The sequence below is a fragment of the Pezoporus wallicus genome, unplaced genomic scaffold, assembly GCF_028554395.1.
Source record: "Pezoporus wallicus isolate ANWC-B61680 ecotype Strahan unplaced genomic scaffold, APGP_CSIRO_Pwel_v1 contig_7545, whole genome shotgun sequence".
NCBI classification, from domain to species: domain Eukaryota; kingdom Metazoa; phylum Chordata; class Aves; order Psittaciformes; family Psittacidae; genus Pezoporus; species Pezoporus wallicus.
In genome coordinates, this window is record NW_026642398.1 from 4,422,580 (window position 1) to 4,442,699 (window position 20,120).

Sequence of the window (20,120 nt, forward strand, 5' to 3'; positions counted from 1 at the left end):
CAGTGGTGGTTGCCAAGAGAAATCTATAGCATTAACAGGCAAATGTGGACAACAGAAAACATTGCAGGAAGCTTTAGACAAAGCCAGCAGTTGCCTTGAGTACCCATCTTTCCCCTTTTATATCACTGTTTAGATTAAATTCTGCAACAGAATATAGGTGAGATCGCCCTGACTGAAGAGGTAAAACAGTTTTACAGTTATAATTTAACACAAATGACATTACTATATGAAGGACTTGCCCCTACACAGACCCAGGCATATAGTTGTATGTACTATTCCTCTTACAGTCAGGACTGCTGATGTATGCTGTACGTAAAAAAACAACATAGCTAGACAAAAGCTTTTCGTCTCTCTCTAGGAAAGATAGCAAGTTTTAAATGCTCACAGTCAAGCTTAAAGAAGTTACGTGAAACTTCTCAGTGCTATGAAGCAGCCAGATGGGACCCTCTCCACTTATTTTTTTGTACTACAGTAACTGTGTTAGCCTCTTTTGATAGCAAACTTAAAAGCACACAGTAAACCTTCAGTGCTGTTGGAGAGGTAACAAACCCAGCCCCCTTTCTCAGCAACCTTGTCACATAATCTGAATTTCAGTAACAAACCTCATTCTCTGGCATGTTAACTCTCTGCAGCATCTGTCACTGCTATGAATGGTTGATCATAAGTACCTCTGTAGTCATCTCAATGCTATTAAGCAGATGGCAGCGCTAAATCCGAATGATGTAGTACATCTCCCTGGTGGACTTTGTTTCCATACACTATCATTATTCTACAATTTCTCAGTGATAAATCTTGTGTATTCTAGAGAACATTAAACACTGAACTGACAGTGACGATTTATTAGCATCCATTTCCCTTCGCTGTATTACTGTCTTCGCAAACACTTGTGTGGATCACGTGTGGAGCCAGTAAGGGACAAAACCACTTTTGCTCAATTGGAAACACATATCAGAGACTTAAAATAAATAGATTTTTTTCTTCATGCTGAAAATGCTTAAACTTGTCTATAAATTGAAATGAAGACCCAACCAAATGCTCCTGATTCCTCCACAATACTCATCTTTGAACTTTCATAGTAGAATTGATCTAGCATTAACATCAGGCCATTAACACTACTTTCCTGCAGTAAATCCAAGTAAAGAATTACAGGTCTAGACAGACTTGGGGAAGTCCTTTAATAAGAGTCAGCTAGGTTGTGAAAGGATGCATACATGCTGGTGAGGGACGCTGACAAGTCTACATGCATCTGACACAGGCAGTTATCCCCCCTAGGAATCACAAGTATGGTCTTTCACACTTAGGTTAGACCATGAACTGCAGAATTCCAAGAAAGTCTGTTGTACAACTGCCCATGTTAAAGTATTACATGTGTATATGGAAGAAGTTTTATGAAAGAATTGCTGACTGCATGTGAAATCTGCCCTGTACAACTATAACATTCAGTCTAATCGTGCTGCTCCCCTTAGCTAGGCATTGAGTACCAACCATAAATGATCACAGCTTTTGACAGCTCTATTACAGTAAAACTTCCTCAGCTACTTTAGAATCATAGAATACCAGGTTGAAAGGGAGCTCACGGATCATCTGGTCCAATCTACCTTGGCAAAGCATGACCTACACTAGGTGCCCCAGCACCCTGTCTAGCTCAATCTTCAGTGTCCGACACTGGGGAACCCACCATTTCCCTGGGAAGGTAATTCCAATGGCTGATTGTTCTCATTGTGAGAATTTTCCAGTGCCCAAACCAGAATCTCCGGAGGAGTAACTTGTGCTCATCACCCCTTGTCTTTTCCATGTGACTCCATATGAAAAAGGAGTCTCCATCTCCTCTGTAGCCACCATTTAAATACTGGAACATGGCGATCAGGTCTCCACCAAGTATTTGCTACCCTTGGGTTTTTAGAATTTGAGAATTGTTTTGTTTTGTGCTATTATAACAATTTTGAAAGCCCAGCTGATGAACCATCCTACTGTACACTGGTATAAATATCTAACAATCCTCTGCAAAACACTATACACAATTTAATTACATCTCTTCTAAAAATAAATCAGTTAAGATGTTTAGTCAAGCTTAGTACAGCTCCAAGGGATATTTTGAAGTCTTTTTGTCCATGAAAAATAATTCTGTTAAAAGACATCCTCTCTTTGAGGCTTTGTTCCACAAAAACAACTGCGGACAAGAAAATGTTTTAGAGGAAAAACAATTTTATAGGATTACAGGGCATTAAGATAAATGAGAACTTGGAGAACACTCTGATGTTTCTCTCCCTATTAGTGCTGTGATAAGTTTTATCTGAAGCGTCAGATTGCCACGCTTAAGCAAGAATAATGTCTCGCACAACATCAAATAAAATACCATTAAACTTTTAAGTAAACATTACTTGGTAGCAGCAAGCAGTTGGGTTGTGCAAAGGAAGTTTTTGTAGAGGCATGCGAAGTCCCAGCTACCGCAATGCACACAGAAGTAAGAGTTTGCTGGGTTTTGTATCTGAACGTATCACCCATCCTAGTGAATCAGATTCAGTTGTTTCTGGGAAATATTCTAGAAATGGCAAAATTACAAACAATAAAGGAGGGTCTATTGTACTGAACAGTCAAAGTTGAACGTATTCCCGTATTCCCACAGACAGGTATCATAGATGTACTGTAAAGCAGTCTCATCTTATACATTTAGAAGACTACGAGAGGTATTTCCTGAAATTTCCTTGAAATTTTCCACCTTTAACAGAAGAATCAGTATCAGCAAAAGCTTTTAAACAAAATTGAGTATTTCAACTGTCTTTACTGTATGACACATACTTTGTGCATAATGCACATGTGTGAACATTAACAGATTTGATGAAGTGCAGGAAAAGGGTTCACATACTGAAAAGCTATTGCAAATTTGATGAGCAAACCCTCTTTTCAGTTTACTAGTTCTCAAATTTCCTCTTTAATACACAATATCAATATCTTCTCGATTAATAGTATTTCTAGTATGTCTTGATATTAATTTCTTAGGATTACTACTTTCAACTTACAAATAAAATAAGTTATTTTTCGCACGCTAGTCACACAAATGATGTATTTTAAACATGTGAATGCCCTCTATGTGCAAATGCCTTTTCCTTCCATGCCTTATGAGGCAAAATATTCTGAAAGATGTAAAGCTAAATGATAAAAAAGCTTTTCCCTAATTTCCTTCATAGTAGTAAGGGCATTGCAATGCACCTACATGATAAATCTTAGTGGTTACAGAACGGCATTTTGCAATATGGGCTATTTCCTATTCAGATTCAAGACAGGAATGCTGTTCTAGGTAGCTCAGATGGCTGTTTATAGTTATTACTTTCTTCCTGCCAATACAATCCCAAAAATTTTTGCCAAGCCAGAAATTATGCCAGAAAAATCAATGTCAATACCCCATGAGAAACATACAAGTGAATCATTTCTTGTTTTGTTTTAACATGCAACACTCTGTAAAGTTGGGGGAATGGAAGGATGAAGTAATTGTTCAGAAGCTCATGAATTCAACACAATCTAACAGTATATGTATTGTGGTACAATACATATATAGGGAATTATACAGGTAAAACACAAACAGAGATAACTTTATGAAGCATCTCCTTCCAGATGGCTAAGTATGTGTACATAGTATATCTAAGATTACACATATCCTTATGTACTAGTCCTTCACAAGAGCAATTTCAATTTTCAGGAGATGTACTTTTTGCCAATTTCAGTTCAAAGGAAAATTAGTGAAAACCTTAACATGGAAAAAAATCAGATCCAAGTAATGTTTAGTTTTGGCTCAGACAAATGACTTTGTAATGAAGTCCAAATGTTTGTGTGCAATAAACCCATTTACCAACACTAGAAGCAGTAAAACAGAACAGAATTGCCAACATAAAAGTTGAGGACTATTCTGGTAATTTTCTTTCTGGAAAAAGTCCATTGCCAACATCTGCTCTCTAAATGTAACATTCTACAGAGCCTCATGTTTTGCAGGTCCTACACTGCTGCTTTCTTAAGTCACATTACTCTTATTTGGTAGCTTGCACGACTGTTAGGAGCCAAATATCAGACACAAAGGTATTTTCATTCTGTTAGTTCTCAGCAATAATGACACTTGAACTTTCCACTAAGCTTTTTCACATTACATTATTGTATACAGGAAAATACTCATTTATAGAGCAAAATTTAAGCTGGTATATCAACACTATAGCAAAGCAGATGTCAGGTGTAAACAGCTTTGTTCTCAACTTTGCTGTGAACAGTTCTGCACCATTTCAGATAAAAGTACACTGTAGAAGTCTTAAATAATTAGCAGAAGGTAAAACACTAAGTATCTATTTATCAATATCACAATAGCCACCAGTATCGCAGAACCATAGAATGGTTTGGGTTGGAAAGGACCTTAAGATCATCCAGTTCCAACCCCTCTGCCGTGGGCAAGGACACCTCACACTAAACCATGTCACCCAAGGCTCTGTCCAACCTGGCCTCGAACACTGCCAGGGATGGAGCATTCACAGCTTCCTTGGGCAACCCATTCCAGTGCCTCACCACCCTCACAGTAAAGAGCTTCCTCCTTGTATCTAACCTGAACTTCATTTCCCATTTCAGTTTAAACCCATTCTCCCTTGTCCTATCACCTTTTCCTACTCTCATTTTCCCAGTGGGCAAGGTTTGAAGCTCCAATCACCCCAAACCACCAAAGCAGTAATGCAGAGCTGTAGCATTTCAACCATTTGCCATACAAGTTTCAAGAAGTTCTCAAAGAATCTGCTACTGATCAAACTAGGAATGCTGGGTCTAAGCAAAAAAGAGTGAGGCTAAATTATAACTCAGTAATAGGTGCACAAAGTTCCCTTTCCAGACATGCACATTATAAGGACCCAACAGTGGGGAAGCCAAGCTTCTAAATGTGTCATGTGATATTTCCCATTATGTTCAAACTATCACCTAACACAAGTAATTTGTGCTACACAGCATTTCCCCATAACTGGAACACAGTGCTCTTTGTAATCCACAGAGTTTCCAAATAGCAACTCTCTTTAAGGAAATAAAATGTGAAGAAAATAAATCATAAGTGCTTAAAAACACTGCTGAGAATGAAATGGGAGAAGGAACACACAGAGAAAGATTCAGATCTGTCACAAAGACAACTCCACAGCGGAGAAAAACAAAAGGATGCACTTTGTTTTTTACCACCAAGTAAAGGCAAAATACTAGAATACAGCCATGTTTAAGCAGCAAGAAAAATGCAATCAGCTCTTGTGTTTCAGATTTATGATTTAGCATCACTAAAGCTGATTCAAGTTCTCATTTCTGTTTCTTTCTGATCACTCAGTAACTTGACTGATACGTGATACTAGAGAGAAATCTTATAAAAAGGGTTGTTAAAAGATAACATCTAGTGATTTTTTGCCAGTAAAGATGAAATTGAAAGTAAAACTTCCCAACTGTAGAATATTTCAAACGTAGATAAAGCAGATTAAGACTTACCTTTGTGCTTGAGTGCTATAGCTGTTATCATAGGAATCATAGGTTTGTTCGTCGTAAGCAGTTCCATAGCCATCATCATACTCCTGAAATGATATAAAAGAAAGGTAGTATTAACCATAAGCACAGTCCCAAAGCATAGTAACCTAGATCTAAATAGGAATACTCTTCTGAAATGTATGAGACACATACACCATGAAGTGGCAAAATGTTGGTAACAGAAACTACTCCCATTTAGGAGGTCACACACATCTAAGACTAAAGGTTTTAATTACTGGCAGTGTGCTTTGAAAAGATTTTGTTTTAACACTACCTTGTGCAGAGACTGCAAAATTACTTCACATCTCCATATACTTGAATTTAAGCTGTGTGAGCCACCAACCTTCAAGAAAGCTCAGGGGAGCATCTCAAGAATCAAAACATCTGAATAGATATTGTGCAACTGACATTTCTGGTCAATAAATGCAAAGCTCTTTATAGATAACAGATGGGAAAGAAATTCCTTAGAGGTAACACTAGTAAGAACGATTGTTTTACTTCTCTGAATGCCCTCTATATATTTTTCAACCTGTGGGAGTTTAGTATGCATTAACAAAATAAAAGCAAGCATTTCTTACTCCTCCCACATTATCCACAGTATTTAAGTATCCCCTGTAGTAACACTCATCCCAGAATAGCACTGGATTTAAATGAAGTTGAACAAGCCACTAACGCCAGCTACAAGCTGCACAAGTTTCAGATAAAAAACAAGTGACAATGATACCAGGTTTTTCCCAGAGAAAGATGTACTATGGAAACCCAGAAACTGTCAGCAGTATGTTCCATCCAGTAACAGAGATAAACATACAGAAAGTAGAAACAATGCTTCCTTTGTACTAATTCCTAGGAAATCCTAATATCCAAATCCTATCCAAATATACCAAAGACCCCTAAATATCCAGTAAATGGTCTTGTCTGGTTTTGCCTGATGAGGAGATACTTTGAAGATATAAGGACCAAGAAAAATTAAAATCAGGTATTATCATAAATCAGGTGTTTTGAAAATAAGTGTATGCCAAATCCTAACAAAGTAGATAGTCTCAGGAAAGAAAAAGCTCTTTACCAGGAAAGGGAAGCTTCAAGAACCTTTCAGTGATGACAGAAAACAAAAGGTGACTAGCAGCATCAATTAGGTAGGGATGACAAATGATGCATTGTTTGACCCCAGCAAAACACAGCTCCAACATCTGTAATTGAAGGCTTTCTAAACATTGGAAGGAAAGCCTCCTAGAGCAGAAGCCAATGACATCCTCAAAACAACTGACAGGAAACTGAATTTGCAAAGAGTTTTTAGCATTTTTTTCCAGGAAAACCAGGCCATCTGCCCATCAGCACTGTTCCACCACCGCTAGATCAGTGAGCATTATTGTTTCCAGGCAGTGCTTAGTAGATGGGTGTCTATGAATGTTTGCCAGTACAAATGAGTGACAGCGTGTTCACAGAGCTGGAAGAAGAAATGAGGATCCTTTCAATTGTCTGTTGTAAACTGATCCATGGATAAACAGTCCCACTTCAAAAGGAAATGCATTATCTTTCAGTAATTCACTGTCCTGAAACTAAAAATTAAAACACAGTCCTAGTATTATCTTTGACCATCTGATATATATATTTTTATTGATAAGCCATACACTGAACCCACAAAACTATTGCCTCCTGGCAATTATTACAAGCAAGCACTTTATTACTTACTGATGCAATGCACAGACATCTGTTAACAATACAGACACTGATTAACAGCAGAAGCTGTCTGAGCCAACTTACTTCCTCTGCTCCAGAACATTTACATGACATTTTCTCTCCTTTCATAGACTCTCCCAGCTGTGAACCAGCCATCCCTAAGAGGAGCTCCCAAACTTCAAACCATGCACACCCAGCAGTGGCAACAAATCATGGAATCATAGAACAGTTAGGGTTGGAAAGAACTTAAGATCATCCAGTTCCAACCCCCTTGTCATGGGCAGGGACACCTCACACTAAACCATGTCACCCAAGGCTTCCTCCAACCTACCCTTGAACACTGCCAGGGATGGAGCATTCACAACCTCCCTGGGCAACCCATTCCAGTGCCTCACGACCCTAACAGGAAAGAACTTCCTCCTTATATCCAATCCAAACTTCCCCTGTTTAAGTTTTAACCCATTACCCCTTGTCCTATCACTACAGTCCCTAATGAAGAGTCCCTCCCCAGCATCCCTATAGGCCCCCTTCAGATACTGGGAGGCTGCTATGAGGTCTCCACGCAGCCTTCTCTTCTCCAGGCTGAACAGCCCCAACTTTCTCAGCCTATCTTCACACAGGAGGTGCTCCAGTCCCCTGATCATCCTCATGGCCCTTCTCTGCACTTGTTCCAACAGTTCCATGTCCTTTTTATGTTGAGGACACCAGAACTGCACACAATACTCCAAGTGAGGTCTCACAAGAGCAGAGTAGAGGGGCAGGATCACCTCCTTCAACCTGCTGGTCACACTCCTTTTGATGCAGCCCAGGATACAGTTGGCTTTCTGGGCTGCAAGCGCACACTGAAGCCGGCTCATGTTCATTTTCTAATCAACCAACACCCCCAAGTCCTTCTGCACAGGGCTGCTCTGAATCTCTTCTCTGCCCAACCTGTAGCTGTGCCTGGGATTGCTCCCACCCAGGTGTAGGGCCTTGCACTTGGCATGGTTAAACTTCATGAGGTTGGCATCAGCCCACCTCACAAGCATGTTGAGGTCCCTCTGGATGGCATTCCTTCCCTCCAGGGTATCAACCGAACCACACAGCTTGGTGTCATCGGCAAACTTGCTGTGGGCGCACTCAATCCCACTGTCCATGTCAGCAACGAAGATGTTGAACAAGATTGGTCCCAACACCGATCCCTGAGGGACACCACTCGTTACTGGTCTCCAGCTGGACATTGAGCCATTGACCACAACTCTTTGCGTGCAGCCATCCAGCTAGTTCTTTATCCACCGAGTGGTCCATCCATCAAAAAAGGCCACCAAATTGGTCAGGCAGGATTTCCCCCTAGTGAAGCCATGCTGGCTGTCACCAAGCACCTTGTTGTTTTTCATGTGCCTTAGCATGCCTTCCAGGAGAATCTGCTCCAAGATTTTGCCAGGCACAGAGGTGAGACTGACTGGTCTGTAATTCCCTGGGTCATCCATTTTCCCCTTCTTGAAAATGGGGGTTATATTTCCCTTTTTCCAGTAAGGGAAGCAGAGAACTGAAATTAACCTTTTCACATGGTAGAAGAGCTTTGCCATGAAAGAATCATTGCTTAAGCAATCAGTTCTATTCACATTTACTAAGAACTGATCATGAAAGAAAAGGGGAAGACACTATTCTGAAGTTACAGTGTATCTATAACTTCTTGAAGACAAATGAACAAAGTAAATGTGAAATAGGAAGACCCTTAATAAGACAACCAGCAGAATAAAATAGGTTTTCATGAGGTCCATGCTGTATCAGACTTGAGTGTTTCTAGTATCAGCATTTCTCTTCCAAAGAGATGTTGCCCAGAACTCATTACTGTTTGCCATTTGGTGTTAATAAATTGACTACTGCAAAAATTAAGCCCTGCATTATTACATTGTTGAAGGTGGCTTTGATTGCCTTGAAGGATAAGATGTCTGGTTTGTAGTTTATACGTGGGACTCCTGTCACTTGGCATTAAAAAGATCAACTTCTGCTGTTGCAATTACTATAATCTGCTTAAACAGATCAACTCTTCCTTTTTATTGCTGTATTTACATTTATAAAACCAAAAAAATGCATTAAAGCCACAATAAATATGGGGAACATGCTGCAAAAAATCAAACAGGCTTAAAGTGCTGCTCTCAATGGCTTGTTCTATTAAGAGATAAGAGATTTTAATTCCAAAACACTTGTTTATTGTGCACTGTTCCCTCGAAGTAGCAATTAGGGAGGGACAGCTGAAGTATGTTTCAGAGCTTTCCTTGTATTATATCTGACACTGTTTTCTTAGGGTATTTGAAACCTCTCTTTCAGGTTACAAATAAGGGTGGTCAAGGCAGAATGTTTTACATTTTAGATTAAGTCCACACCACCTGAGTATTTTCTTTCTGAAACAGGCCTCTTGTGACTTCAATAAATGATTTAGTACCTGCGTGAAATATCCTTGGCCATCTTGCCTGCTTCTGTACTGTAAGACATCATGCTAACTTAAAAATACCATGTTTACACATATATAATGAAAATGGACAAGCCAGAGCCTAAATATGGATATCCTGTACTAAAGTACATCACAGCTTCACTGACAAGTGTTGTTACACAGACTTCAGGGTATAATACAAGAATGACATCTTAAGAGTATTTTAACTGCATCTTTTCTGCTGATTTTTTAGGATGTTTCAGGTATTTATAAAGGAATTCATTTTTGTATTTAAAGCTGTAGTCTTTTATCTGGATGACATCATTTGTGTTCCTACTACCACAAAATGCGTATGATGGACTTCCCTCTCTATTCCAATTACAGATGTCTACAAATAGCTCTTCTTAAAAGTACTTCATACACAAAGTTTACTTGTGAAGCTGTATTTCCTCTCCTGCTCAAAAAAAAAACCACCCCAAAGCCCAAGCAAGATCATGTTCTCATCCCATGAATGGGAGCATTTTTTTATTCATTATTCTACTTTTCAGACTAACCTATAAAACTAAGTCTCATTAGATTTAGTCTGATCAAGAGCCAAGTGTGCTGTAGTTTGTGCTTACAACAACAACACAGAAAAAAGTGAGCTGAAAATGCTGAAGTCCTCTTAAACTACAGATATGTTCCACACAACATATAAAACATCAGCAAGGAAGATAAAGAGCCATTGTCCTGACCTTTTCATTTCAGTCTTAGAATCTTCCTCCAAAGTAACAGAAGAGGTAGAATTACAAGACATCCTCTGAAAATATTAAACTATTCTGTAAAACCTCAAACCTTATTAACACTGATATTAAGCCAGCTTGTAAGCCAGAATTCTACATTTCCTCTTAAAGAGAGCTTCTGCCTGCAGTGGTATCATTGATAATGCTTGCAGTTGATATAAATCCACAGAGCAGCACTGGTAACAGCAATTGTTCAGTGGGAAGTGCAGAAATTTTTCATGAACAGAACCAAAGGCAATGTGTAAATATGCACCCTTCAAATATATTAAATACTAAGTTACTAGCACTGGTCAGAAGGTGATAAAAGCAAGCAATCTTTGCTAAAACCTCTGCAACAGCCAAACCATTATAAATCATGCTAAGCCTTGCTCATCAATGTTTCTTTCCAATTATTAAGTACTCTAAACATAGCCTTGTTCATGGGGAATAGGAAGTAGTGGCTTTAAATTATAATCTCCTGACAGTGACAATGACAGATTGGTGTTCGGGCCCTCTTTAGGGGAAATTAGCAATGTTCTAAAGAGAACAAGCTAGAATCAGAAAGAAAGAAGAGGGTAAAAAGTTCATTTTAACAAAAAGGCCATTTGTAGTGCTGGAAAACAAATCCTGAAAGCTATAAGAAATCAATTTTCCAGCTCTCCCCAACTAAACAAATCCATCCAAGGGAAAAAAAAAGGCTGTTATCACTACAACTAAAAGGTTGTTTCTTTTCCTCATCATTCTCTGAAATTAATACTTACACCAGTACTTTATCACAAAATACTAGACAAATGACTTCTTTTTAGACAGACTACTACAGTCAAAATGCTTGTGTAGAGATTAGCTTGGAGAAAGAACATGAGATGACATCAAAGCAGTGCAATGAAGTGGGCTTTTTTTTGGTAAATTACAATTGTAAAGGGAACAGCCATTTTGTTGTGTAGGAATAACATCCCCTATCATTTAATCAACGGGGAATATGGGGCAATCAAAACAAATATGGGCAGCTAAATGAGTGATAACATTAAGGACATTAGCAGGAAACACGCACAGACTGTAAGCTCTCATTTTGTACATTTTCATCTGTTTTCATCTAGAAGGAGCCTACTGCATATTGAAGCAGAACAAATAAGGTGCTCCTGGAATGAGAGATGTACTTTTACATCTTTCATGTACCTCAAAAAACAACCCAAAAGAGCTGCTAATGAACACAGGCAACAACATTTAAACCAAGTTACAAGCAAGCCAAAACAATTCTGTCTTTCAATATACAGCAGAGAGCAGTGCCAGTATCAGGAGGACAAATCATGCTCATTCAAAAATAAAGTCAGAATGTGGTCAACTTAGATGAGCAGCTTAAACTAAGATTTAATATGCACATTTTAAATGCACATTGTAGGTGAACTTTCAACTCTGAGACAGCCAGCTGGAAAAGCTTTTCAGCCTTCCCTCCAAAGTATTCTACTGTTTCCACAGCCAAAGTCACCCGACCTCGCACAAAAATGTAAGTTTTCCATGTTTCTTTCCACCTCATCTTGAAAACTCAGGAGAAAGCCAACGTAAAAGACTCAAAATAAACACCCCAAATTAAGGACCTAAAGCTTTTCTACATTTTCTTCTTGCTTGTCCTATTCAGCAGGAAAAACAACATTGGAATTGGCAAATAAGCCAAGAAATAATGGCTTGATAATAGCTTGCTTTCCAGAAGTCTTACCTGAATTCACCCTGACTTTAGGAATAGTCTTCACAGTCCTGAAAAGCTAGAACACAGTAACTACATTGTTTAAAAGGGGTAATACCTAAGTGGAAACCACAACATTATCTACAAATGGGAACAGAGACAGAATAAACAGAAGACTATCTCTTGTTCTTAGAGAATGAAGCTACCTTAAACCCTTTTCCAAACCCTCAGTTATTGTGAGTCACATTCGAAATAACTAAGCAAATAAAAGCATTTGAAATCAGTGTTGCCTGTTATGAGGGATCCATCAATATTCAGAAGACCAAGGCAAATTAAAACATGGTGTGACTCCTGCACAGTGAATTACAATTATACTTGAGCTTTATGCAGGGAGAACTCAGATTATTTTCAAAGCCTTTTGTCATCTGGACTGGCATTGCTTAATATTCTGCCACTTCAAGAAGCATTAGGGGTTTTCTATTAAGAAGTTCGGGCATATTTTATATAGTATACAAGGATTTTTGCTCTTTTTCCCCAACAGATCATTCCTTCAACATGAACAGCAAGTAAGCAAATGAACATTGAGAAAAATGTCTGCTTTAAAACCAGTTCACCATGTCAAATGAGCATTGTATTAACAGCTCCAAGCAATTGCTTTCACAGAATCCTGATTTTCAGTTTTTCAAAATCTAAACTAAATATGATTTCAACAAGGGGACAGAGGATTCAAACTCAGTGCTGTCAATCAAATCAGAGCACTAGCTTTCTAAGAAGGTACACTAAGTAATAGGCTATAGGTTATTCAGCTGAATTGGCTCTCACCTCTAACTAGTAAGACTCTTGTCCTGGGTTCAGCAGTAGCTGAACCCAGGACAACTCTACATTCATTCCTTTCACTAATGGATACATACAAGCATCTTTTATAATGACTGCACCATGTAGTTTTGTTTTTAGCCATCCAGCCAAAAGTTACAGGTGAACAAAATTCCCTAAAGTCTACACACAGATTTGTAAGGATTTCTTGCAAAATCGAAAGGAGAGAAACCACTGCCCCTGCCCCTGTATCCTAGGATAGTCAGTGTGCTGGTTGTCAGCACACCAGATCCAGAGAAAACCAAGGGAACGTCAATACCTGTGATAAGTATTTGGACCAAGGGCCTTCCACTATACAGGAAAAATACTCAGCTTTCAGTTACAAAGATGACAGCATGTTATGGTAATGTCCTTTGGGTCTTCCCCATTTCTCACGGGAAATGGTACGAGCATGGTCTCATACTGTTGTAATACCTATAACATATGTATCCTACAGTATACATAGCAAAGTATAATCTTATACAGACATAACATGAGAACTACAAACAATCTGAATTAAGTACTGCTTTGTCCATCAGTGAAACAATATATTTCAGGAAATATCCAGAAGTATATGCTTCAGGAACTATAAATCTTAGTAAGTTAGCAATCCCTAAGCTTTAGGATCTTCCAGAATCAGTCAATAATTAAAGCTAGATATTAAAGAGTAGAGTTTCAGTGTATTTTTTGCATCCCAATGTTCTGTATGACTTTCTGTATCTTTAAGTTAACACATTCCTGGCTTGTCATTCTAAATGTTTCATAATGTTCTTATTCAAGTTACAATTTACTTAACATTAGAAAGGCTCCGTAAATCTCTTACTGGTAGACATTCCATCTGAATTCAATTTATTACACAAAACAATCTCACTGAAGCATTAATTGCTAGAAATTTATACACGTGGTCACTGCTTTAGAAAACTCTAGCACTGAGGTAACCCTTGTCTGAATACAAGAAAATGTAAATGAAACCACCAGAAACAGAACTAAAGCTCTGCCACAACTACCCCCCCCCATGGAGGAACATTTAGATCACAATGCTTTCTCCAAAGCAGTGTTGAAGGAAGTCTTGGCCATAACTTACTAGATTGACAAGCTTTGTTTTTCAGTGCAGACATTCCATGATGCCACAACAATGGTTACAAACCCATGTTTTAAGTCCAATTCTTAATACCTAAACACCTGATTATGAGCTCACATAAACCTCACTTCACATTTAACACTTCTGAGCAGCCAAAACAAGACTTGACATGGCATCATCACAAGTATATTTACAGAATATTTACAAAAAGTTTTCCTTTGTAAAACAAAAATAGCAGCAAATGAAAATCTAACCTAAAAAAGCTTCAGTCCCATTGCTGGGTTACCGATTTGGAAAAAGCTGCAAGTGTTTGAAGCTGATAAGAGAAGGACAACAGGAAGAGGCAGAGAACAGCAAACTAGACAGCAACCAAGACTGAACAGTTGTGAACCAAGCAAACTAGACAGCAACCAAGACTGAACAGTGACGGAACATTCCTTAAGTAATTGATGCTACTGAAGAGTACTGAATTGCTACCATACTGTTAATAAGCAGGAAAATATGTGAACGCTTAAACTCTCCAGCTAGCAGCTTAATACAATTCCTATTTCTTATCTTAATGGACTAAGCTGTCAACCTACAAGTTCTCTACTTAGAATAATAAGTAGAGAAAAACTCTCAATTAAGAGAATGATGTCCCTGAAACTATCTGGAAGTGCTTCCATAAATCTAGCAAGACTAGCATGATCTCCCTTATCCAAGCATTGTAAAAATAATCCTGGCCATGCTTCACATGTCACTCTAGGCTTTCTCCTGACGTGACTGGTTGAGGAGATAAAAACGGGAGATGTGTTAGCCTTCAGACAAAGTTTATCACACCAAATAGCAGTGATGTTAGAACTGTGATTATAAAGCTGGCTGGTTGTAGAGACCGGAATTTTTCCTATCATCTAAGCTGATGCTACAGCTATTAAAGGGGCAATGATCAGAGAAAATAAGGAACTGTCATTTCCTGGGTTTAAAAACATCATGGTACTAAGAATATGGTGAGGTCCCAGGAGGAGTGGGTCTTAGGGCTGAGATACACGAGTGAGATCGACAACAGTGAAGTGGGAAAACTAGTTATACTGAACTGGAAAAAGGTCACAACATATCAGAGTAGCAGGAAAATCCTCACTTCTGCAGTGAAGGGCAAATCAAGCATCCAGAGTCAGCAGTACAAGTATCCCAGAAAGATGTACCTCTGTGTACAGCCTTCTGCAACAGTAAGTTCCTGATAGCCTCCCTATGGGATTCAAGCACAGGACAGCAATGGTCACCTTGTTCTGTTGATCACAAGCCCAACTTAAGTTGAAATTAATGATTTCTAGCCTGTGACATGATTTTCCCTATGTGAGATACTGCCTACAGAATTAACCCTTCCAAATTTTCAGAATGATATGTTTTCCATTCTGATATATTTTAGAAAACAGCTTAATCCAGAAGAGGAAAGAGAGAGATTATTATAGGCATGAGGCAGAATTAAGTTCCTCATAGATGTTAAAGAGTTACTGGTCCCAAAGATTATAGAAAAAAGCAAAGGGAGTGAAGGAAAAAAGAGGCTGTTTGTGAGTCATCTGCTGTCACAAATACAGTACACTACAGAGGAAGCGGGCAAGAAGTTTATGTATTGAAAGCCCTGCATCATCTTTGAGATATTTAAAGCATTACAGAAGCAAATGGTTGAAGACTTCCATCCAGAATGTATTTTGCTTCTTTCTCAACTTGCATGGTTTCACATTATTTCAATGAGTACAAAGCAGAGCAGAGGCTTGTAAGCCCAAGAGCATGAAAAGGTTGACCCTGGCCATACACAGGTGCCCACCAAAGCTACTCTATCACTCCTATCCTCAGCTTCCCATGGCTGCAGTTCTTTATGAACTGCTCCAGCATGGGTTCCTTCCCTGGAGTGCATCCATCAGGAAGAGACTGCTCCAGCATGGGTCCCTTCCATGGGGTTTATCCTTCAGGAACAGACTGCTCCACCATGGGTCCCCCATGGGGTCACAAATCCTGCAGCAAGCCTGCTCCAGTGCAGGTTCCTCTCTCCATGGGACCACAGGTCCTGCCAGGAGCCTGGTCCAGTACAGGTTTCCCACAGGGTCCCAGTGTCCTTTTGGCATCCTCTTGCTCCAGCATGGGGTCCTCCATGGGCTGCAGGTGGAACCTGCTCCACCATGGAGCTCCATGGGCTGCAGGGCACAGTCTGCCTCACCATGGGCTGCAGAGGAATCTCTGCTCCAGTGCCTGGAGCATCTCCAGCTCTTTCTGCACTGACCTTGGGGTCTGCAAAGATGTTTCTCTCAGATTTTCATTCCCCTTTCTGGTTGCTATTGCACAGGTTCTTTCCCCTACTCCTTCAATCTGTTATCCCAGAGGTGTACCACCATCACAGATGGGCTCAGCCTTGGCCATCAGTGTGTCCATCTTGGAGCCAGCTGGCATTGGCCACAGGGAAGACTTCTGGAAGCTTCTCACAAAAAACACCCCTGTGGCCCCCAAAACTTGGCCCACACAAACCCAATACAGTTCTAAAGGCTGCTCTGTAACCTCTGTGGAGGCTCAAAAACTTTATGCTGCTTAAAATATCCACAATCTCACTCATGTCCTCATTCTTTAGACACTTATCAGCAAAGAGTGAAACCCGCTCAGATATTCAGGTTGGCAAACCAGCACTTTACACCAGATATGGCTAAACAGCAGTTAGGAAGTAAAGGACAGAAACAGTACTGACTCCTACCATATTACCTTAACCCATAATAGATACAGTTAAATCACTGATAATGTACTACAAGCAGGCAGTTAAAATACAATGGATTAAATTTAGCCTTTAACATACAATCACAGAATCAACTAGGTTGGAAAAGACCTTTCAGATCATCAAGTCCAACCGTTACTAATGGTTCCTAGTGATTCCTAATGGTTCCTACTAATTCCAGTGAATCTCAATTATGGTAATTTTAAACCAGACCAGCTTTATCAATTTCACCTCTAAGTGTGTCTTTATCTGTTAGCATATCTTGTTTTGAAGATAAGTGATTCAGTTCTACAGAACATTTTTAGAAGTTATTTAGCACAGCACCATGTTTCCTTACAGAGCTATTTTCTAATTACTCTCTCTCAGAAGTAAAACCTACATCAGGATACTGATCCAACAGCTGTCATCTTCACACCACTTTGACATACACATGCTATAAACAGCAGATATATCTATAAATACGAAGTTACTCAAATGTTTTTTCCTACCATATCACCATGTGTTCGACAGTGTATGCCCTAGAAACAGACTCTTTAATGAAGACTAAAGCCTTGTGAAATAATCACTTTCTCGCAACACCCACCTTAACCAGCCAAATCAGGCATATCCAGGGGACATTCACATACACTGGTCAAGTACTAGTTCTCAAATATTTAGTTTCTTCTGAACTGTTCAAGTATGTGTATAAACATTTGTACAAGCATTAAACTTCTTTCTGCATAAACTTTTAAGTGTTGTATAGAAAATCAGGTTTCTGATCGAAAGGACAAAGGTTGAGATTTCGAGGATGGGCTTTTTTTTTGGTGGGGGAGCAGTGAAAGAGGAGGGGAAGACAGTAAGTAGAAGGTTGAAAGTAGAACACCTAAATAGCAAAACCATTTTCTGGAAGTCAGGAACTCCTTTTTCACTAGTCTGAAAAACAGAGACAAAGTCCAGACAGAGCTGGCTGTAAAGAGGGCACACTAAAACCTTTAAGATGTATAAAACATTAAAAGCATTGTCCTTGAAAGTGTTACTTTTCTGTACAAGTGAATCCATTTTTATGATGCTGGTTTTGATTTAACGAGCTTTTCCTTTATCTCACTGCTCTGCAACTTAAGGTAAGTTTACCTTAACAATTCAGAACTGTCTATAATTTTCAGTCATGTAAAACAAAGTATTTTGATACTGTTTTAATTTTTAATACAATAAACATGTATGGCTTACTGAGATACACTCTACACTTAAAACTTGAGGATCAGCTCTAAAACGTTCATAAAAATAGTTTCATTGTCTATCCATTGAACAGTTCCATGACCACAAAGATAGGCTGGGAAGAAGAGTAGGATATTATTCTGAGAATTAAAAAAATCCATTGACATGATTTTTCAGATTTCTGTAAAGCAGAAACTAACATATGTTTAAGAGGTACATAAATACTTTGCCAAATGCACTGTAAATACCTTTATGATAGTATATATAAACTGAAGTTGCATTAATATAAAGCAGATAGAGTCTGAAAGCGTACCGAGAGACGACCACATTTGCCATAGATTAATTAGGTGCTAATTAAAGAGATTCTACTAGTTGTAAAGTGACAGTTTGGATCATCCCAGCAGAGTTATACACTTTATGCACAACAGCATCTCAACTTACATATTCACCATAGGTCTCCTGTGCTGGAGGCGGCGGAAGGGGCCGGTAGCCTGCAGGTGGAGGTACTCCTCTTGCTCTGGGTGCTAGAAGCCCACGGCTCCGACTGACTGGTCCTCTACTGGGAGGCACTCCTCTGGGTGCTGGTGCCCCTCTCGGTACTCCTGCTGGTGGTGGAGGCACTCCTCCACGGCCCCTGTGAATACATGGACCACTCACCATTAACTACTTCACCCTTGGCCTTCCCTTCAACAGATCCCTCCCCCACTTCACAATAATTCTGCTTTGCTACAGCCAGAAAATGTTTAAAAGATTTACAGTTTGTCATTCTTTCTGTATGCTTTAATCCAATTACACACATTATGCAAAAAAAATGATAAAAGACACAAACTAGACATGATTCAGTGATGAGCCTCTCACTAGCTTGAGCCATCCTGGCATACACAGAAATACCCAAACCAATTCACTGGAGCAGTCAACTTCCCTAGAATTTGACTTTTAGTATGTAGAATCACAGTCACAGAGTAACAGGTTAATTTGAAGCTGTCAGGCTACATCATACTCAAACCCTGCACAGCGGAATCAGCTGCAACTGCCTTCTGATCATCCTGTGTAAGCTTCTAAATGCAATCCAAAGATCATGCTGCATGCAAGAGACTGGGTCAGAAAACACTGAATTTTCCTCTGGTTCTAAAGCACAGAGTTCCAGCTGTTGCAGGAAACATTCAAACCTGTAACAAGTGTGCAGGGTGATTATACAATATAACCTGATGCTTTAGATATCTTTAGGAACAAGAAGTAACAGTATTTTTGGTCTTAAAGCTCTGACAGAATAAGCATTAAAATGCATTCCACTGATTTGGACACTTAACATGAAAAAAACCCAAGGCCTAAACCAAAACACTTTTGATCTTTAAGGTCTCTTCTAACCCAAGCCATTCTATGATTTAGAGGTGGTGTTTCCCCCCTCCTCCCTGTAGTAAAGGGAGAGACTTAGAGGTACAACCTGTGAAAAATTTGCACCATTTATTGTCTCTTAAGCAGAATGTTTAAAGCATTGCTAATAGGCACCTCCTTTTTAAAGGAGATCATTTCACCCCATGGACTATAATTGAGTTTAAATGACTGCTCTGTAGGCATACAGACACGTTCCAAGGAAATCACACCCTTACTGAATATTGTAACAGATACAAAGAAGAAAACAAGCACAAGCTCTACACCACCTTTCTACCTATGAAGCCATCTAATTAATCTGAAGAGTAGTAACTGAGTAGAAATACACAGATTTCAGTAGAAATGTCCAATTTATAATAAACTAAGATCCAGATTTGGCCTTAAGACTTCCTACCCCATTTCAAATAAATCCTGTAATCTCATTGGTAAACTGAGAAAAATATAATCATTTAATCACAATTAGTATCTGAAAAACTGCATCACTAAATGATGAATGCAGAGATGCAAACACTTGATACAATCAGGATAGATTTTATTAATTCTAATTACTGATAAAACACAGTCACAAAGTATTTTACACAAGCCTAGAGAGTAAGTGATTTAAAACTGTGTTTATTACTTGGTTTTGGCTAATCTGTAGAATGCCTCCTCAGGACAGGGTACCAGCTGCTTATTTGACTTCATTGCAGTGGGGGCAGGGGTGAGCAGTGAAGTTCCCAGACACAGCCTGCTGAAGTAATATAAAGAAATAGCAAATGTGACACTTTCCAAGTGAAGCCAAAGAAAGGGAAATGAACCTGTTGGCA

General features: G+C 39.1%; 1 protein-coding gene across 3 annotated transcripts in view; it reads right to left on the minus strand.

The window, feature by feature from the left end:
• KHDRBS3 (KH RNA binding domain containing, signal transduction associated 3) overlaps positions 1-20,120 on the minus strand; it is an 89,257-nt gene that overhangs the window by 16,180 nt on the left and 52,957 nt on the right. For 2 of the 3 annotated variants that reach the window (XR_008974965.1, XM_057429771.1), the window contains exons 6-8: positions 19,934-20,044; positions 18,364-18,556; positions 5,488-5,570 (exon numbers count right to left, since the gene is read on the minus strand). Coding sequence is in view for 2 of the 3 variants with exons in the window: in XM_057429771.1 (XP_057285754.1) it covers positions 5,488-5,570; positions 18,364-18,556; positions 19,934-20,044 (387 nt within the window). In the remaining variant the exon portion in view is untranslated. The remainder of the gene's footprint in view (positions 1-5,487; positions 5,571-18,363; positions 18,557-19,933; positions 20,045-20,120) is intronic. The other variant, XM_057429772.1, reaches the window with a different exon arrangement.